General features: G+C 33.7%; 1 protein-coding gene across 1 annotated transcript in view; it reads right to left on the bottom strand.

Annotated features, from left to right (window-relative positions):
* The window catches only part of NCKAP1 (NCK associated protein 1), a 101470-nt gene that overhangs the window by 44093 nt on the left and 34697 nt on the right, over nucleotides 1-22680 (bottom strand). The window contains exons 3-15 of the mRNA XM_080798642.1: nucleotides 22147-22239; nucleotides 21899-21955; nucleotides 21024-21166; nucleotides 20852-20942; nucleotides 17993-18130; nucleotides 16820-16868; nucleotides 12704-12860; nucleotides 10047-10103; nucleotides 7534-7630; nucleotides 6999-7105; nucleotides 6108-6240; nucleotides 3170-3251; nucleotides 1640-1698 (exon numbers count right to left, since the gene is read on the bottom strand). Coding sequence (XP_080654768.1) covers nucleotides 1640-1698; nucleotides 3170-3251; nucleotides 6108-6240; nucleotides 6999-7105; nucleotides 7534-7630; nucleotides 10047-10103; nucleotides 12704-12860; nucleotides 16820-16868; nucleotides 17993-18130; nucleotides 20852-20942; nucleotides 21024-21166; nucleotides 21899-21955; nucleotides 22147-22239 — 1263 coding nt within the window. The remainder of the gene's footprint in view (nucleotides 1-1639; nucleotides 1699-3169; nucleotides 3252-6107; nucleotides 6241-6998; nucleotides 7106-7533; nucleotides 7631-10046; nucleotides 10104-12703; nucleotides 12861-16819; nucleotides 16869-17992; nucleotides 18131-20851; nucleotides 20943-21023; nucleotides 21167-21898; nucleotides 21956-22146; nucleotides 22240-22680) is intronic.

Genomic DNA, 22680 nt, shown 5'->3' with positions numbered 1-22680 from the left:
GGTTTTGTTTTTGCTTTTTAATTAAATAAAAATTAATTTAAGTTGCAGAACCATGGGTGTGTATAGTACAATTCCATTTGTTATTTGAACACCTAAACGGATATAAACCACTTATTAAAAGCATTTCTGAGGTATGAAAGTGGGAAAAGTACAAACTACTTTACCTCTGGGTATTCTGACATCTTATAATGAGAACATACTACTATTATTTTAAAATATACATATTTTAAGAATATTCAGTTACTGAAAAACTGCGCCACAGTTTTCACATAATTACTAGAAGAACTTACAGGGAATTAAATTTCATTATGAAATTTACAGTTATACAAAGATTTTAAGCTTGAATTTTAAAAGTCCTCTAAAACTATTTATGTGAGTTATATATTAAATGAAAACTTTTAAAGTCTACTACCATTTATTTCTGCATTTCAGAAAAATGAAGTTTTTGGCACTACATCAGGGGACAGTAAACTACAGCCTGTGAGCTGGATGCTTGTTCTTGCTCCTTCATAAAGAAGACATCTAGATAGATCTAGATAGCTAACAAGAACATGAAAAGGTGCTCAACATCATTGATCATCAGGAAAATGCAAATCAAAAGTACAATGAGATGTCACCTCACATCTATTAGAAAAGCTATTGACAAAAACACAAGGCAAAAATGTGGAGAAAAGGAAACCCTCATGCACTCCTAGTGGGAATGTAAATGGATGCAGCCACTACGGAAAACAGTATAGAGACTCCTCAAAAAATTAGGATTACCGTATGATCCAGTAATTCCATTTCTAGATATTTATCTGAAGGAAATGAAAACACTCACTCAAAAAGATATCCTTAAACCCAAGTTCATATGCAGCACTATTTACAACAGCCAAGACATGGAAATAGCCTAAGTGGCAATCAATGGATAAACAGATGAAGAAATGGTGGTGTAAACACACACACACACACACACACACGGGAATATTATTCAACAAAAGAATGGGGTAATTCTGCCACCTGTGACAACATGGGTGGACCCAGAAGGCATTATACTAGGTGAAGAAAGTCAGACACAGAAAGTCAAAGACCAAATGAACTGATTTATATGTGGAATTAAAAAAAAAAAAAACAACAAACAAATAAATACTTAAAACTAAATGCACAGTAGACAATGGACTGCTGGTTGCCAGAGGTGGGGAGCCAGAGTTAGGCAATATGGCTGAGGGTAACCAAAAGTTACAGACTCCCAGTTATAAAATAAGTAAGTCCTGGAGATGTTATGTACAGTATGATGACTATATCAGTAAAACTGTATTGTGTATTTGAAAGCTGCTAAGAAAAGTAGATCTTAAAAGTTCTCAGAAGAAAAAAAACTCCTAACTATGTGTGGCGATAGATGTTAACTAGACTTATGATCATGTTGGAGTATGAATGAATGAATCATTATGTTGTAAACCTGAAACTAATATATTGTTATATGTTGATTATATCTAAATTAAGAAAACTGTTTCTTCTATGAGGTAAAAACTATAGTTAGTTACACAAAACTAGTCTTTTCAACAGGTATACAACAATGAGTTTTTTTATTAGTATTTTCATGTTAGCTAAAATATTCATTACCCAAACGGAATGACAATGAAAATTAAGTTATTCTTACCTGTAATCTAAACCAATCTAATCTCATTCCTCTGAAATCAAATACTTCCCCATCTTCAACTACAATAATAGAAAAAATATTACAAAGCAAATTAATGTTTCACGAATATACAATCAGTTTTAAAATTTAAGATCTAAGACAATTCCACTTATGGCCATATACACAAAAGAATTATAAGCAGAGTCTTAAAGAGGTATTTGCATACCATGTTCAAAGCAGCATTATTCACAAGAGCCAAAAGGCAGAAGCAACCCAAATGTCCATCAATAGAGGAATAGATGAAAGAAATGTGGTACATTATTCAGCCTTTAAAAGGAAGGAAATTCTGACGCATGCTATAGTGGGGCTGAACCCTGAGGACATTATGCTAGTGAAATAACTCAGTGACAAAAAGGCAAATACTGCATGATCCCACTTATGAGGTACCTGGAGTAGTCAAACTCGTAATGGTAGATGTCAGGGGCAAGAGGTTAACAGGAGGTGTTCTTTAATAGCTATGGAGTTTCAGTTTTCAAGATGAGAAAGTTCTAGAGATGGCTGCACTGCTATGTGAATATACTAAACACTATTAAACTGTACACTTAAAAAAACAAAAGTAATTGAATAGCTAAGAGAGTGAAGTCATTCTCAAATCCTATAAAGATGTTGATATAAGGAGGGAGTTATGCTAAGAGAAGTGTAAAGTATAGACTTCTCTCCTAAACTCTTTCTCAGTGTGCTTACATACCAATTTTGAAAAAAGCTAGAAGAGAGCTTGAGAAATCCTATAAACAGAAGCTATGGACAGCATGGTGAAACTCCTCAAAGTAACTCTTTATACACCAAGTATCACCAGGCAACTTCACAATAACTTCACTTAAGTGTGATAAAGATTGATTAAACTAAAATGTATTTATTACTCAGAAATGTTCAAGGCTTTAGATATCTTTTACTTAAAGATTACAACACTGAAACATCATAGCAATCTGCTGGAATGAAGTATTCAAATAATGAAGAGGCAGTCGAGTATACAACATTTGGGATTGACAGACCTGAACTTAAAGTCCCTGCACTAGTAGGTACACTTAATACCTGTTAGAGCTTGGCAAAATAGAGTTAACTCTCAAACCTTGAGTTTTCAAATCTACCAAATACAACAGCTTTCTAAAACTGATGTGAATTAAATAGGATACTATTTGAGTGCCTAGTACTTTTTAAAATATAATTTAAATATAATTTCATCAGTGGTACCAACTACTGTCATAGGTGATGCTTAGACCACATATATACTTCATTATGTTTGGGGGGGGGGGTTTCCCACCTACTGAGTAATAAGAAATTTCAAGCCAAAATTCTCATTATTTTTATAAACATCATTATACACCTATTTTGGCAACTTTGCTTCAGAGAGAACAAAGCAAAGACAAAAGAAAACAGAGTAAATGTGTCCAAAATAAATGAGTCTAGAAAAATTAACTGTTAAATCCCCCCTTAATAATCAAATCTGAAAATCTAATTAGGAGAAAATATGCTTTTATTTGGAAGACTTACCTTGTTTTACACTCAGGGAAGTCATAGTGTTAACAAAAGAGGACATGATAATCGATTCATCCTCAGGGCAAACAGAAAGATTCTGAAAAAAAAAAAAAAATAATAATGTTAAAAACATCTAACTGGGGAAATAATTCATAGGTCCATCAAGTGGTAGATGGATAAACAAGCTGGTATATCCATACTGTATTTTTCAGCCTTAAACAGGAATGAAATGATACATATATTAACATGGATGAATCTCAGAAACACTATGCTAACTGAAAGAAATCACAAACAATAGATTATATAGTATATGATTCCATTTATGTGAGAAAAAATGTTTTTAAAGGCAAAAGTGACAAAAAACAGATGAACAGTTGCCCGGGGTTTAGAGAGAGAATCAATTACGAAGGTACACAAAAAAACTTTTAAGTGTTGGAAACTTTCCATGTCTTGACTGTAGCAGTAGTAACATGGATGTACAGTTGTCAAAATTCAAATGGTACACTGAAAATAGATGACTTTTATTGTGTGTAAATTATACTTCAACAAAATTAGGACCAAAAGATCCCTCTCAAGTCAGCTAGAAAAATGAGTACCTTAAAAACTGCATCTGAAGTTGATGCTGAATAATACAATTTTTTAAAAAGTGGATGCTTAGCTCACAAATAGTATAATTTTCAAAACCTACACAGCAATGTGATCATACATAATTTCACTACACTGTACACTTGAAAATGGTTAGCAAAGAAAATTGTATGTTACGTATATTTTACCTCAATAAAAAAATTTAACACCCATTACAATGAACTATATTAACAGATTAATCTTAGTTCTAAATTTAAATCCTAGTAAATGGTTAAAAACACCATGCATGTACTTTACAACAGAAGAGGGTATAAAAAGCTCGGGCATTAGAGTTAGAGCCTGCACTCAAATACTGGCTCTATTATTCATGAACTCTATGATACTGAGCAAGTTATGTAAATTCTTTTTTCATCAACAAATGGTAACTACACCTAACCTCTGAGGATTGTTGCACAGACGTAATAAAATATACTATCAATAAATCTGACGGGGCACCTGGGTGGCTCAGTGGTTTGAGCCTCTGCCTTCGGCTCAGGTCATGATCTCAGGGTTCTGGGATCAAGTCCCGCATCGGGCCCTCTGCTCAGCAGGGAGCCTGCTTCCCCCCCCCCTCTGCCTGCCTCTCTGCCTACTTGTGATATCTCTCTCTGTCAAATAAATAAAATATTTAAAAATATATATATAAATCTGACAATTATTAATACTAGTATTACTGCTACTAATATTATAATTCCAGAAAAAAAAAAACATTAATTTCCCTAGTACTATAAAATATAATTGATGCAAATTGATGCAAAAGACACCAAAAGAGATGGAATGACTTAAAAATTTTAATATTATGTAACATAAATCTACATTTATTAATTAATATCCAACCAGCCACAGCAAGTTCCAAAATGACATGAAATCAGGAGTCTGGTTTATTTTTTAAATTGTGATAGCACAAAAGCCTCTAGTTTATCCAGTAAGTAGTAACTATTTAAATAACAGTATAGCAAAGTGGGGGTGCCTGGGTGGCTCAGTGGGTTAAAGCTTCTGCCTTCGGCTCAGTTCATGGTCTCAGGGTCCTGGGATTGAGTCCTGCATCAGGCTCTCTGCTCAGCGGGGAGCCTGCTTCCTCCTCATTCTCTGCCTGCCTCTCTGACTACTTGTAATCTCTGTCTATCAAATAAATAAATAAAACCTTTAAAAAAAAAGTATAGCAAAGTAATAACATTTTAGGGATAAAAATCAGCTCTTCTATTCCTGTTTTTAATAGACATTCTAGACAGAAAGCATCTAAGCTCCATCTAGTGGATAAAGGAAAAAATACAGCAGGATAGTAACCTATGAGGTATATGTAATTCAAGGTAAACAATTACATGAACAATTTTTTATTTTCTTACTTGCACCTTTTATTTTTATTTTTTTTTAAAGATTTTATTTTTTTATTTATTTGACAGGCAGAGATCACAAGTAGGCAGAGAGGCAGGCATAGAGAGAGAGAGAGGGAAGCAGGGCCCCTGCTGAGCAGAGAACCCGATGCGGGGCTCGATCCCAGGACCCCGGGATCGTGACCTGAGCCGAAGGCAGAGGCTTTAACTCACTGAGCCACCCAGGCGCCCCATTACTTGCACCTTTTAAGTACGTTTGAAAAAAAAAATCAGGATATCAAAGTATGGTTATTCCTCTGGGAAACAAGTAGTTTTAGAATACAGAGAAGTCGTGTTGTTCTTTACACTACGTGTTAGTTTACTAACACGTAGTATAAAGACATCTTGGTTTTATAAAATGAAGCAAAAAAACACCTCATTTCCCTTACAGTTAGCTTATTTGGAATAAAGATAAAATAAATTTATATTAAAAGGAAAAAGACTGAATAAAGAAATTACAGAAAGCAAAAAAAAAAATTAAGACTAAAAATCAATAGATGAAAATCCAAATTAAAAATAAAATTAGGACATTTAATCAAATTAGGACATCTAGATGAATTTAAAAAAATAAAAAGATCTTCTAACATACTGTGCCAAAGGATTTATCTTCTACTTTTCCTCTAAAACTTAGTTAAATCTGATTTATGACTATACTCTTTTGCAAGGTCCTCTATAATTTGGTCACTGTACACCTCCACTGCCAAAACAAAGAATTATTCCCTGCATTGTGTTCACTCTGAACTTGGTCCACACTTAAGCGTAACACCTACTACACTCAACTACAACTAAGTGTTTTCTCCCCTCTAGATTATGATCCCCTTGACAAAACAGGACAATGACTTACTTACATTTGTAGCTCCACCACTTGGCACTAGATTATACTGAGCAAACAAATCAGTTAATAGAAAGAAGGGAAGCAAAGAACAATAGGGAGAATAGCATGATACAGTTTTTACCTGCACAAGTTCATTGAGAACAACAGCATCAAAGCCAGAAAGGTACTGCACATAATACCTCTGCATTACAGGTCCGTATTTTCTTACATGTGCTCTAAGCTCTTCCATGTAAAATATTAATTCAGCAATGTGCCTTTTTAAAAAATTCAAGAAAAGTATTTCAAAAAAGAAATTCATCATTATTAAGGAAAATATAAAATGCCTTTGGTATTACTACAAGAAGATTTTTTTCTTAGAAAAAGCACTGCTAAATATCATTTTATGTCAATTACTTTCTAAAGACATTTCCATGATGGAAAACAAAAATAAAAAAAAAAAAAACAACGGCAAAACAGCTATGACTAAAAAAGTTGATAAAGGAAAACCCAAAATGAAAATAAAACTAGCGTATCTCATAAACTACATCATCATCAAAAAATCACAAATGAAAGAGGATTAGAGGATTAGAAATAAGATTTTTCTGTATGCTCTTATTTCTCTGCTTCATTTATCTAAATCCTATTGAAAGACTGTGGACTAAAATGATAGACATTTCAAATCACACACTTTGGTTGCAACTCTACTTCGGAAGGATTCTTTTTAAATTTTTGTATAGTAAGTCATCTTAAAAAATGAATTCCAAAGGAAATAGTACTGGTTATAGCAAGAAAACAGGAATTTGTGACAACCTAGAGTATTAGAAAGGAAACATTAAAACCCTAGTATTAAGTTAAAGTAGACTCTGCATTCTAATTCATATTATCTAATGATATATTACAAGTATTCCTTTATTATGAAATATGAAAAGCCCTTAAAAAGGTCTTTCAAAATAATTTAACCCCAAGTTCCCAAGTTCCACATCCCATACATCAAAATATTTAAAAAATAACTTTTTAAATGTTGCTAACTTACTTGTCTATAAAGTCATCTGCACTCTTCTTTGGCATGTTATCTGCATGACGAAGTAGCCAGATAATTTCATCACGGGCAAAGGATAATGCCATAAAAACAAAAAGTGCCTAATTAAAAAGAAATAAATAATATTGCTTATTCTCATGCCACGCTTCTAAGTAAAACCTACTCATAATCTTTCTCTAAGTGAAAAGTCACTGGCAAGAACTGATGAAATCAAGTTCAAAAGGCAAAAATGAAAATACAGAAGAAAACCTGGAGATATGTATCAAGAAAAGTACATATATAAGTAAGAAGTGAGAAAAATGGAGGAAGGTGTGATATATGTATCAAGTAAACAAATTCATTCTCAGTTATATATATGTTTTAGTAAAAATTCAAATTCTAGTACAATTTCCCACAGAGAATATTTTTTTAATTTTAATATGGCACACATATAATTAAGAAATTAAATCAAATTTTAATAAAACTTCACATGGAATTTTTCCTTTTAATATGGCGCACCTGTAGGTAGAACAAGAATTAAATCAATTACCTTTGGACCTAGCAAGCCAGGTTGATCAGAGAGGACAGTAGCCAATTCTTTCAGTGCAGACCTTAAAAATTTACGTCTTTCTCTGTGCATTGAACCACTATAGGGAAAGACATCATTATAATTTATGTTTCCACTAAAATCATTATTAACAATTAAATAACTTATCACTTCAAGTCAATTTCCAAAGTTGTTTTAGGAAGAAGCCCCTACAAGTATCTTCTATGGTATGTCATTAAAGGACTTTCCAATCCTACATTTATCCTTGCCTTTCTTATGCTGTTTTTATAACCATGTTTATTCTGTTATTCCCCACCTATCAAAATCCTACCCAAACTTTAAGACCAATCCTTCAAAAAGTATTTCCCACTATCTAGATGTCCATTTCTAAATAATTTCTCCAACTTTAATACCATTTAGCCTAGCACTTTGAGAACTGGACTATGAAATCCTTAAAAGCAAGCAATGTTCTACTATGTATACATTTCTGTCATCTCCACAAAAAAATCAATGAACACAAGTTAATAAATATCTGATAATCCATATCCAATTTATTAACTGCATTCCTAAGAGACTTACTAAACGAGCTATATACAATAAAGATATTGGGATGAGATCTCTTGGCACTCTTGTTCAAAAACAGAAAAGATGAGGAAAGGAAAAGGTAATTATAAATATTTATTACTAGGTATTCTTTAAATGAAATACCAATTTTTAAAAAGAATTACTCTCACATAATAACATGGAAAAAAATCACAGAACGTTTTAAGTATTCCAACTTCTCACAGTATGAAAAATATACAGTCCCAATTTTAGGTTTTAAGATATTGATAGGTACAAAAAATGGCACCACCACCACCGCCCCCCCCCACACTATATATATGCCAGAAAAACAACTGTAAGGGATATAGAATACCAGAAATTTGGCCGGGACCCAGTAGAAGACACTGATTAAAATCCAACCTCTGCCTAGCAATCTTAGGTTTCACCTCTCCTAGTTTTAGCCTCTCATCTATAAAGCAGGGATGATGATAACTGCCTCAAAAAACACATCTTCCATAATGGCTGAAACACAACACTTTCACAATGTTAGGTTAATTCCAGTAACAAGCTCTTTTTTATCTGACAATAATAAAGTCATCCTATGCAATTTCTAAGAAAGGGGTCAATGTTATTTTGACTATTTTGCTACACAGAGTTGCTACAAGGTGCCTGTGGTGTTTAAATACAGAGAGAAAAGGTCTATAAAGTACTAAGCCTGGATTATGGGAATGAGAAATTCCTATGAAAAATTATTGCTTATTACTTATGGTTGCTTTATATAATAAATAAAGGGGGGGGGAACGCCTTACCTTTGAAAGAGTTTCATAAAAGATAGCTATGACACCATATATGTGCTTACGACAGTGTCTATCCAATGAAGAAGTGATAATCATTTGTATGTCAAGAAAGGAATTCTAACATACTTCAAAGTATGTTATTTATACTAGAAAATAACTTTATAATAATATAAGCATTTCATTCAAGTGAAAAAATATGCATGAGGAAAATGATACAACACTGACAGCAATAAATAAAGATGGTTTAAACTCCCAACATCCACCCCATAGCCTAAACCTAAAGTCTAAAACTTCTTGTGGTTTTATATTTTTATCAGTGGCACTGATGCATTATCTTCTCTCTGGCTTATAGAAATAGAGATGGCTCAAATAATATTACTTCTACCTAAGTTCAGTAGAGAAAATATTCTATACAAGTATACCATATGTATCAATTAAGTTGAAATATCAAATTATTTATAATTCTTTCATGAGAAAATTGAAGAACTGTTCAAAGATATTAAATATGCTAACTTTTAAGTTATTCTATATATTTACTAATATAAGATATTTATTACAATTCAGGAAAGGCATACTTTGAAAAGTAAATACTACTTAGAAGAGTGTGAAAATATGTCAATTTTCATGAAATAGTACAAAAATCATCACAATTTGCAAAGTATTGGCACAAAAGCATAGTAATGGTAAAAGACTTAAATGATACCTAAAATAAAAGACCTCTGTACAGTACTTTCTTAGAGCATTTATATCAACACTTCAAAAATATTTAAGATCTGTCTGTACTAACTTGAAGCTTACTACATACTAAAGATATATACCTATTTTTCATTGATTCTAAGTCTCTCACTTCTATCACACCTTGTACACATTAATCTGCCATCATTTCAACAAAATTATGCTTTAAGAAAGAAATTCTTGGGGCGCCTGGGTGGCTCAGTGGGTTAAAGCCTCTGCCTTCGGCTCAGGTCATGATCCCAGGGTCCTGGGATCGAGCCCCGCATTGGGCTCTCTGCTCAGCAGGGAGCCTGCTTCCTTCTCTCTCTGTCTCTGCCTGCCTCTCTGCCTACTTGTGAACTCTGTCTGTCAAATAAATAAATAAATCTTTAAAAAAAAAAAAAAAGAAAGAAAGAAATTCTTCTTGATTTTAAGTTCCACAGATAAGATAGAACTACTTACGCATGTGACACAGCTGCCTCTTTGCATTCTCTTATGTCATTAATACGCTTGTTATAGCTATGTGAAAAAAAAATTTAAAACCACATTAATCTTAATTTCATCAGTAACAGTCAAAACGAGTTAGCCAAACACTAAAAGTCAATTAAAATTTACTACTAGCAACAAGGAAAACTGGCCCTCAAACTAAAACTGCATGGAAGAAATCCACCCACCTCCTTTCCTGGCTCCTTATAGTACTCAGTTAAGTCTTCTTAGAAAAAGAGTTCTCATATTATATTAAATCTAACAAAAAAAAATTAAAGCTCACTATGTAGATCTTGATTAAATACACCTCATTAAGCCCTCATGGAGTTATTGAAAATTGTACTTCCAATGAAATTAACAGTGGTTTCCAAAAATCTAAAGCAATAACAAAGCTATTACTTCTGATTTTTATGCTATTTCATAAAAAAAAATTATGGAAGGACATAGTGAGCAACACTAGTGAATGTTTGGAGATAGGGGTTTTGTGGCAGAAAAAACTAGGGCAGGAAAGCATAAGACTACTTTAAATTAAAAGAAACAGGACATGAACATCAAAAACTTTAAAGATAACACTTGAAAAAGAAATGCTATAAATACATTATTTTCATAAATACTATATACAAAAACTCAAAATTTCTAAAACGTTAAAGAAAAACTATCTTCCTGACAACCCGGCTAAAACCAGTTACACCAAGAATTCCAACCTCTAAATTAAATACTCTAAAATTTATGTGTTCTTTGAGCAAATGTCAAAAATAAACTAATTCTATAATCACTGTCCTTAATAATTCATAAGCCTTTATACTTAATGATTTTAAATTGGTCACTCTTGATTTAATAAAAAATTAAGACTCCTTAACTCTAAATATCAAGATTCTTATATGGTTAAGTTTCTTACTAGAAAAGCGTAACAAAAAAAAAAGAAAAGAAAAGCATAACATCAAGGCAATTGGTCTCATGGTGTCATTAAGTTTATATGTATCATACATAAGTTTGCTCAATATATAGACTACCTGATTCTAAATGCTTACATATATTTAAATACTATTCCACAGAGAAGCTATCAATATGCTAAAACAAAATACAAGTTTCACGACTTTCAACCTGAATCAATTAGAAAATGAAAATCAATTAGAAGCTATCCCATGGGATATTTCCAGGTACTCTACCACCTAAAATAAAAGCCAAATAAGAGCTGTAAAGTACATATGGCACTAGACCTCATTTTATGACCAAGAAACTACCACAAGAGAATGTCAGAAACAGGGAGCGCCTGGGTGGCTCAGTTGGTTATGCGTTTGCCTTCAGCTCATGTCATGATCCTGGAGGCCTGGGATCAAGCCCCTGCTCACTGGGGAACCTGCTTCTCCCTCTCCCTCTGCAGCTTCTCCCTGCCTGTGCTCTCTTTCTCTCTCTGTCAAATAAATAAATAAAATCTTTAAAAAAGACAGAGAGAGAGAGAGAGGGAGAAACAGAGAGAGAATGTCAAAAACACCCACAGATAAAGAAATCAAAACAGCAGTCTCTTGACCAAAGGACTGGGAGGTAAATCACGGTGGCAGTAGTGACCAAAAGGGGCACAAATCAATTTTCTGGGGACGATGGAAATGTTCTGTATCTTGAGTAGGTGATCACCTAGAATATTCATATACAAATTTGTTGACACCTAAAATTTATGCATTTTTGTCGGTAAATTTTACTTCAAAAATTAGTAGGGGAAAGAGGGCAGATTCCTTTAGCCTCTTCAAGATACAGATATAGGAAACACAACTTAGGGATGATGTCCAGGAACCTCTAATTCTCACACACACTAAAATGTGAGGCTTAAATTGGTAGGTTAAACAGATCTTTATTTTTTAATAAATAACAGATGCTTCATCTCAATTTCATCAAGACATTTCTAAACTGGATATGAAATAAATGTAGGTAAAGTTTATTTCTATCTGAAGCTAAGAAGCCAAACATAATTATTCAACACCTTCAGGTACAGGGGATCCCAGAATATTTTAGACAGTCCTAATTTCAAAAGATTTCAAAATTGTTACCAAGTATGAGTTCAACCTGTCTTTAATATACTGTCTATAGAATCTCATGTGGAAAGAAATGTAGGCATTAAAGATTACAAGGAAACAAATTTGTATGAACTGCTCGATTTACAGGGAATTAATATACATGAGTCACTTGAAATAACTTATTAAAAGGAAACATGTTTTCTTATGTGCCGTGGTCTGACTTCTATAATTGTTGTAACTAAATAAGAGCTTTCGACTGATTCATGTACTTTTAAATAGCACTACAAAAATGTCAAAACTCTAAAATGTATATGGTACTTTCAGCAATATTTATATCTAATTCCACATCATGATTTGCAAAAGAGAACACATCTTCTTTATCCTAGAATACAAACTTTGAAAGGGCAGAAACACTAGGTATTTTAATCTACAGTTACCTATAAAAATGATATGAATATGAATACTACCATATCAGGATGACTGTTAAAAACAACTTGCTATGGCCAGTAAGATAATACAGGTGATATCTTCTTGTATGACATGACCCTTCTCTATTGCCAACTTCAATGAAAATAATCCTACTCTTCTCCAAAAAAAGCAAGATAAATGAAAATGCCATACCCTCGTATGTTTACAAATAAGTCTTCTGCAGCTTTGTGAATGTGGAAAACTTCATCCCGAAAGAGAGAGAGGCAAGAGCTACTTTGAAGAGCTAGCTTCCAAAGGTTCAATGCTGTCGCATCAGTATTCAGAATCCCATGACACAAAATGAAGCCAACTTTAAAAAAACACAAGTAAATACAAAGATAAAAGTATTCCAAAATTATATTATTTCAGTTACAAAGTAGCTTTCAAATTTTTCAGAAATATAAACATAATGACTAAATCGAGGATTTCAAGGGACTGATAAAAATTCATATACATACAAGAAAGCAACAATATTTCTCTCAACAGTTTTCTGTATTCTGCAAGATCAGTTCTTTGAACCCACACTGATGAGAAAAAGAAATGTTGCTTCTGGGTAGTATAAGAAGTCATTTTTAACAAATGAGTAAAAGACATTTTCAAAAATCTTTACAAAATATTTTAAGCCAAAGATCATAAGTTACTAATCAACACACAATACAGCAATCATTACAACTATTCAAATAATTGAAAAATAAAACTAATCTACTTTTCTAAATCACCAGAAGAAATGCAATAGCATCCTGCATTTTCACAGCAATGCACAGTTTACCAAATAAGTTTTCACATATATTATATCACATGATTCTGTGGAGTAGATAAAACAGATGGTATCCTTCTCTTTCATAGTTGAAGAAATGAAGGTTCAATGACTTACCTTAAGTTATACCATTAACATGTCAGAGCTAGAGTCAGCCTCAAGTATTTACCCTTGAAGTCTAAGATTCTTTCAATATATTATGCTGCTCTCTAGTATACGGATTCAAATCCCTCTTTCATCTTCTGTTATCTACTTTGGAAATCCTACACAAAAATATAATCATATATATGTTTGTGGATGCCCTCTCTAGCCATCCATACTAGGCCACAAAACCTCATCCGTCCTTCATTCAACATTTACTCAGTGCCGGCTATACAAAAGGTACCGTAGTGGGCCAGTTACAAACCAATCCTATTTCCTGTCAAATTTCCCTAGGATTCTCAGTAGTCACTCCCACCTCTAAACTCCTGAATCATTAACATACAACTTGCCATTTGTCTTTTTATTCTTATCTCAACCTTCTTTTAACAGGGCCACTACACAAGCAAGTTAACTTTTTAAATTAAGTAGGCATATACTGTGGAGTCTTATGTGCAAACGTGTATTTAACTTTCTTAAATTTCCTGAAACACATAAAAGTATTTTTAATGCAACAGGACCCCTAAACACAAGCCAATTATATGATCTGGTACACAAGCAAAGAAATATAATTCATGTACGGAAACTTAAAAAGAATCCTCAAGAGAGACTGTAAAAGATTCTTGCCTTATATAATGTTTACTCTAAACCCCTGAGTAAAGAGATTTCATTTAGTGTCTTATACCTTGTTGAATACTTAGATTCACAAAATTGTTGCTGACAACAAAAGGTTTCTCTAAAAATATTAGCAGTTATATTATGGGGTACCATATGTTTTATTTTTTTAAGATATAGATTACCTTTGAATTTAGTACATCCATTTGTTTATGACAGAATCAAAAAAGGTAATGTAATTCAAATTCGACTGCCCAAGATCAGGATGGTTTATTAAGTTACATATTACCCTCCTTTCCCCACCAACGTCCCAATAAAAGGACAGAAAAAAAGTTTTTTTAACTTTTTAAGCCACAAAAAATGTTGGAAACAAGACAAAACACCAGGGCTAGATAAGAAAATTAGAGAATATCTTTCAAGATGGAAAGCAGGTAGAATTTAATTTAAAAGGAGACTGGACTTAGTAACCCAAAACTCCAGAGCTGAAAAGAGATCTTTCCCAATGCGTCCTCTGAGTCCAACCAATATAGCAAGAATAGACCCTGAAAAGAACACCAGGATAAGTTATTTTATACTGCATTCCAAATAGCTGAGTCTTTAACATTCCAGACTCTCAATAACTCTTGGCCAGGCTATCATATAGACCCGTGATCCTCAAACTTTAGCTTGCATCAGAACTGCTGGAAAGGCTTATGATTTTTTAAATCAGATTGCTAGGATTCATTCACAGTCTAATTCAGCAGGTCTAAGGTAGAAATCAAGATTCTGGGGACGCCTGGGTGGCTCAGTCGGTTAAGCGGCTGCCTTCGGCTCAGGTCATGATCCCAGCGTCCTGGGATCGAGTCCCACATCGGGCTCCTTGCTCGGCGGGAAGCTTGCTTCTCCCTCTGCCTCTGCCTACCACTCTGTCTGCCTGTGCTCGCTCGCTCTCTCTCTCTAACAAATAAATAAATTTTAAAAAAAAATTAAAAAAAAAAAAAAAGAAATCAAGATTCTGTATATCTAACAAGTTCCAAGGTGATGCTGCTGACCCAGGGACCACATTTGAACTAATCTAAAGCAAAGTGCTGAAGAAAGTAGACCACCTTCTACAGAAATGTCCTACTATGAGTATCGAAGTCAAAAAGTACAGAGTTTAAGGTAATTCTTAACGTAATTCTTAACCTGTTACCTCTACTCAAAGCTCAATTACATGAAAGCAGCAAAACTCAGAGTAAACACCTTCCTTATTTTGGCAACTGTGGTCATTCCACATCTCTCTGCCTTCTCTATGTCCCTGTATCCCCAATTAGGGTAGCCTACCTTCTGAACCACTTCCCTGCTCATCATATGAAGACCTGCAATCAGCATTCCTGTACAGACTGGCGGAACTAGTTTTAACTCTAGAGATCACCCATGCCACCTAACTACTAATCACCTCTATTCTACAGCCATCAAGGATCACAATACATTTCAGCAAAATCAAAACTGTGAAAACTGGCTTTTGAGTCAACTAAGAGAAGGGATTAAAATCTTAACTATCATTATAGAAGAAAATATAAATATCACAAAACTGATCAATGTAAAAAATATAATTAATAAAATGGCTAAGGAGGGACATCTAGATGGTTCAGTCAGTTAAATATCCAACTCTTGAATTTTGGTCATTATCTCAGGGTCGTGAGATCAAGACTGGAGACAGGCTCCATGCTCAAGATTCTCTCTCTCTCTCCCTCTGCCCCCCACTCACTCGCATGTGTGCACACTATAAATCAATCAATCAATCAAATCTTTCTTTAAAAAACGCTAAGGATAGGGAGCATGTGCTCTCTTTCATACTAGTAACAGTGGTAGGGCTATTCAAAGTGCCAGGGCATGATAAGATTAAGTAAAGAAAGAGAGTACTTAGAAACTTTCACAAAAATTTGACCTTTAGTAGGAGTAGAAACCTAGTAATAATCTATTTGTCAGACTAAAGTGAATCAAATAATTAAAAATGTGAGTTTTTATTTTGTGTCTTTATTACTTTATTTCTGGTAACTCTAGTAATTCACTTTTAGTTCTTAGTAGTTTAGTAATCTGTATTTTATCTAAGTATCAATCCAAAATAATTAAAAAAAGAAAAACTGGTCCTTCACTGTAGTTTGAGACATACTATAATGAAAAGACAGCAAATACTACCTAATGGTTAATAAATCAAGTAACAAGAACTAGAGGAAGTTAAAAAAAAAAGCTCAAAATTATTCCCCTCTGCCACTGGACTTCAGGGTGATAGAAGTAATTGTATTAGAGCAATTCTCATTCTATATTATATCTGTGGGTCACTGTGTCTATTTTCCCTACAGTTTGTGAACTTCTCAGGAGCACAACTCGTATTTTTATCCTTTATGTATCTTATGCCAACCATGAGTCACTATAGTATTACTGAAATAAATCAAAATCAAAAACCTTAGCTGAATAAATACAATATTTTAAAAACCATTAAAAACAAAACAAAAATGTAGTTTGACAGCCACTCTGAGAGGCAATTTATATACCATGAGCCTTGGCATTAGCCTGGGTTATTTTGTCTTGGTCACTTATTAACTATGTGGACTAAGCTTTAGATTCCTGATCTATAAAGCAGACTATCTATCCCGACAGGGTCAGTATGAGAACTGAATGAGGTAAGGCACTGAGAAGGTTTAGCGCACTGCTTGGCAGAGAAGTAACCCATGTTACCCATTATTTTTTCTAAAACTTAGAACCTGAGGGGTGATTACAAAACTAATTTTACTTACAGATAATCCATTTTTCCATTGCATCCAAAGAGAGATATTCACAAGGCATCTTAAAAAGAAAATACAGATGTCTGATTAAGGAAATTCTAAAAAAACAAATCCTGTACTAAGTCACTGTCCCTCTCCTAAAAATTCTTACTACTCAATTCATGGCTCAAATACCACCACAACATATTTGAAAAGTTGGATAAAGGTCTTATAATTTATATTTAAATGTGCAATCCATAAAGGACAATGAGAGCTGTGCCCCCTTCACATTTACACTCCCTGAAATCTCCCTTAAGATAATATTTTGCAAAACTGTCTTCAATCTGGTAAGGGATAAATTTCCAAGAGTCTAGTCTAAATTTCCCAAGTCTATTTCAGAGCTTGTAATATTCCAAAGGATAATATATTAATCAAGTTAAAAATGATTTATGTACGTAGATGCAGTCTCACCCGAATCAGTAATTATGTGTGTGTTCTCCATTTGCAGAATTTCTATGTTCATATACACAGAGGAAAGACTGAAAATACAGTCAATCCTTGAAGAGCATGAGGGTGAGGGGTGCCAAACTCCTCTCCCTCTGTAGTTGAAAATTCACCTAAAACTTTTGACTCTTAAAAACTTAACTACAAATAGCCTACTATGGACCAGAAGCCTTACCTATAAGGTCAATTAACATACATTTTATGTTATACATATCATATAATGTACTCTTACAGTAAATTAAGCTAGAGAAAAGAAAATGTTATTAAGAAAATCTTAAGGAAAAGACATTTATAGTACTTATCAAAACAATCCAGGTGTAAGTGGACCCACACAATTCAAACCTGTGTTGTTTAAGGGTCTACTGTGTGAAAGAATATAATGATTTTCTATAGTCGGTGAAGACTGAGGTGATATTGTTTTTTTTTCTTTAAAATCTTCGGCATTTTCCAAATTTTCTACTATACCAGAACGAAACAAACATTTAATTTTTAAAAGAAAATACTTAACACTAATTGTATTAACTCAGCATCAAAATTTAGAAATAAAAAATTCAACAGTACGACTTACTGAGCATCTTACAATAAATTTTACTGACAGGCTAGTATCAATTAGAAGAAAAACTGTAACAACACAGCATAACCGATATTTTTTAAAAAACAACTTTACTATTTCCATTCAAAAAGGGAAAAATAGAACCATACGGTGTCAGACTGTGCAGGATTAAGCATTGTACTAGGTGCACTGATGAGACTCAATAGTTGGGCATTTCTCCACTGGTCAGCTGAAAGATTCCTTCGAGGATACACCATCTGAAGAGAAATCAGTGCATCTGAAAGAGACTAATTAAAATAGGAAAAAAGGAAGTTGAGGAATAAATTTTTTCCATTTAAATTTCAGCTATAACTGCTGTGTGTTTCTAACTCTATCATCCTAAAACAACAAAGCCTAATTACAACTATGCTCCATATAATATCTGAGGTGGGTCCAGCTATCTCCTCTCAAGTTTTTTTTTATTTCATAAAAGCAACATAGATTCTGCATTCCTGGAGAAGATCTTAGCTCAGGAAATCATGTTGCTTCCTTAGAAATTAAAATGTTTGGCAGGGGCTCCTGGGTGGCTCAGTGGGTTAAAGCCTCTGCCTTCAGCTCAGGTCATGATCTCAGGGTCCTGGGATCGAGCCCCGCATCAGGCTCTCTGCTCAGCAGGGAGCCTGCATCCCTCTCTCTCTGCCTGCCTCTCTGCCTGCTTGTGATCTCTCTCTGTCAAATAAATAAATAAAATCTTTTTTTTTTTAATAAATAAAATCTTAAAAAAAAAAGAAAGAAATTAAAATGTTTGGCAATCTTGGCATTTTTATTTCAGAAGAGGTAGGAAGCCTAGTTTCATTCTTTCGTACTCTGATAGTTCTCTCTGAAATAACAGAACATTAGGGTTATATGACTAAGTGTTAATAGAACTCAACATATTTCATATTTCTCCAAAGAATGCCTTATTAAAAAAATGTACTCTATCTTAATAAATTACTGTACTTCTATTTGCCATTGGTCTGTTAAGTACAGCTTTATCATCAAGGTATTTAATGTTTCTTCTCATCTGCTTTTTGTTTGCTTTTAACTGGGCTTTGGTACTTAGCTCTACTTCTTTTTTTTTTAAGATTTTATTTATTATTTGACAGAGATCACAAGTAGGAAGAGAGGCAGGCAGTGGGGGCAGGGGGAAGCAGGCTCCCTGCTAAGCAGAGAGCCCCATGTAGGGCTCGATCCCAGAATCCCGAGATCATGACCTGAGCCAAAAGCAGCAGCTTAACCCACTGAGCCACCCAAGTGCCCCATCTCTGCTTCTTAAAATTTCTGTACAAGAGTGATTTTTTTAATTGTATATTTTTTAAGATTTTATTTATTTGACAGAGAGAGCCAGGGAGCTCAAGGTGGGGGTAGGGGGGAAGGCAGAAGTAAAAGGAGAAGCAGACTCCCCACAGATCAAGGAGCCAGAGGCAGAGCTCAATCCTAGGACCCACCCTGGGATCATGACCTAAGCCGAAGGCAAATGCTTAACCAAATGAGCCACCCAGCCACCCCAAGGGTGATTCTTTAATCTGGCTGCACATAAACTACCATGGGATTTGTTCAGAAAACAGAAACTGGGATTCTACCTAAAATCATCACCTGAGTGGGAAAAGAAACAAATTTGCAGTGGGTAAAAACAAGGCCATACATAACTGGCAAAAAGTCAGAAACGGATCCATGGAGAAAACAAGAAAGGAGCAAAGAAGACCATTCTAGGTGAGGAAAAACCACTACCAAAATCAGAGACAGATGACTAGGACATGCTCAGCACTCTGAAAAATCCTGACACTTCCATCTATAATGCTGATTTTTACTTCAAAACTGATGCCATCCATTAGCTTCTTTCTAACTAATGATCCAACTAACTTCAAAACATTAAACCTATATAAATTGGTGGGATAATACAGCTATACAAAAAATTAACTGCAAACACACCTTCTGTAAATGCATCTTCAGAATTTTCACAGGAATAAGAAAACTGAAGGAAAAATATTGGCATTCACACAAAATAGTGTATTATTAAAATGTCCAACTCTCATCACTCAGAGAATGAACCAAGATTCTGAAATCTTGGGCTTTAGTTCTGGTTTTGCCACTATTACTGCCAAATGACTACTCGTGTCACTTCTCCAGCCCTCAATTTCCTTATCTATAAAGAGGATATATGAGATACCTATACCTTTCCCTGATATGCTTAGGAACATTTGAATCAGCCCTACTGTGGAGAACCCATACGGCAAGACTCCTTTGAACCAAAATTGTTTCAGTAAGAACTATTTTTTTTAATATATTATAAAAGACAGACGTTCCAAATTATTTTCACAAAACTCTTGCAATTTTTTCTCATTAAGAGGTTTTATTAATAATATAACTAAAATGTACCAAATACTATGTATCCAAATACTTTTGTGAAGAAACTCATTTAATCATCCTCACAACCATATGAGGTAGGTACTATTATTCCATTTTTACAGATAAGAAAACTGAGATACAATGAAGTTGGTTAAATGACTTACCCAATATTACATACTCAGTAATTGGCAGAGTTGGGATCAGAATCCAGGTAGTCTGGTATGAGAGCAGACATTCTCAAATACTAAATTTCACTACCTCTATACCCTATACCGCATCTAAAAACTATAATGAATGATCCCTGAGTCTCCAAATACTATTTGGGAGTCTAACTAATTAGAGTTCTCTGGTTCACAATCGGATAAAACAATACATAGCTATTATTCACATCCCATTATGTTTTTCATAAAAGTTGTTAATCACTCTAAATATTCACCCTTATGCCATCTCATATGCCTATTTATTTATTTATGTATTTGAGAGCAGGCAAGAGAGTACACATGCATGAGTGGGGTAGGGTGGGCAGAAAGAGGGGGAGAGAGAGAATCTTAAGGAAGCACCACATGGGCTCAGCACAGGACTTGATTTCCTGACCCTGTATCTCACATGCCTACTATGTGCATCTAAAAACCAGACTTTACCTTGCTGTGGGGTACAAATTCTTCCATCATCTTCTTTAAAGGGTTTTCATAATCCACAATCATCTGACCAAGGCGTGGATATTCTCGGTCACTTAAAACAGATATACCAAATTTCAGGGAGGTGTTAGCCATCAAACAGAATTTCACAAAGATTTGTATAATGCAGGTCTACCTTGCTCCATGGGTCATTTCATGAGCATAGTTATATAATCCAATGATTGCCTTTCTTTCTTCAATTCGAGACAGCAATATCATAAGTGTTGTATAGGTTATGATCAAATCTAAGTAGTTCTTTGTTAAATCAAAGTTTACAGTCTAGAAAACAAAAATCAAGGTTAACTCCTTATTTTACAAAACTTTTAAACACACACACACACAAATCTTCACAGCAGCTACTGAAAGCCAATAATTTTCTATATTTATTTTATCCCCATTTCTAAGATTCTAATTCCTTTCACCAAAAATATACCTAAAATTTGGAAGTTACAGGTAACAGTTTTGTGCTGTTGACAAACTTTTATAGATGAAAAAAATGTACTGATTAACCGATGACAGTTTAAAGGGATAAACAAAACCAGAATAAGAAGGAAGATGGAGCCAATCTCACTAAGAAAAAGGAGTATTATACAAATAAGTAATAAAATTCACTGAATAACTAAATTGTCAATGGAGACATTTTTCACTTTGATTTCCTGTATCTAGAAATTATCATACCTAAGAAAGATTCTATCAAGTATGTCTCACAGAGAAAAATATTATTCACTTAACTTTTAATTGGGTCTTCTAAAATAAAATACTAAAAGTAACTACTACTTCCCAATATGGGCAAAACTTATACCCAGTGACAAATAAACAAGTAAAAACAGAGAATACATTATAACTCCTTACCTTAAAAAAAGTGCTACAAAATATGCCAACGTAACAACGCTAAAATTTCACACACTAGACACACAGATTTTTTTTTCTGAAGAAAAATATTCAGTCCCCTTAGTTCTATTAGAAAATCAGATAGAAGGAATCGGAAATTTTTCTGAAAATAATACTTACAATATCAAAGAAGACTTGGCAAACGTCAATAGTATTCAGCAATTCACAAACATGGTCCTGAAAATAAAGCTTATTTTAATCTCTCACCTATATAAATGATACTAAATTTAGAACACACACACAAATAAAAAGTATTTTAAGTTTTAGTTCTAGAAGAATTCAAATATTATTATATACAAGTGATAAAGCAATTTATACAATTAACAAACATCATTCTATGTTAAATTTTACATATTAAAATACATTACCTTAAATTCCATAACATCTACAAATGTGAAGTAGTACAATGCCAGATTTTTCAGAATCTCTGATTTTTCTTTCTGCAGCTGTGCAAGCTGTTGCTGTAAAAACAAAATCAGAATCCATTGTTCATTCAGAACAAAGATACTTAATTTCACTACAAACTATCTTCTTTTATGACTGCTATATGGAAGCATAAGCTCTTAGAACAATATCTCTAGATGATTACGGCTTTTTTAAAAACCAAAATACTTGAGACAGCAACTGCTAATAGTGATCAGCAACTGACAGCGTGAAGCTATAAAACCAATCAAAGCAGATTAGTATCAAACTGCACTACTATTAAGGAAAGTTGGAAAATGTTAGGAAAAAATATCAAATGAACTGTTTAAAAAAAAAAAAACAACTCATGAGCATGATCACATTACTAGAAGTGAGAGGGTAAAAAAGAAGAAAAACACTGTAACTTACACTACAAAAAAATAATATGCTTTATAAATTTGGAACTTACCAAAAAGAACATCCAGGCAAAGCCACGTTAC

The sequence above is a fragment of the Martes martes genome (assembly GCF_963455335.1).
Source record: "Martes martes genome assembly, chromosome: 3".
Lineage (NCBI taxonomy): Eukaryota > Metazoa > Chordata > Mammalia > Carnivora > Mustelidae > Martes > Martes martes.
The sequence above is the reverse complement of the archived record's forward strand: the minus strand, read 5'-3'. Positions and strand labels throughout refer to the sequence as shown.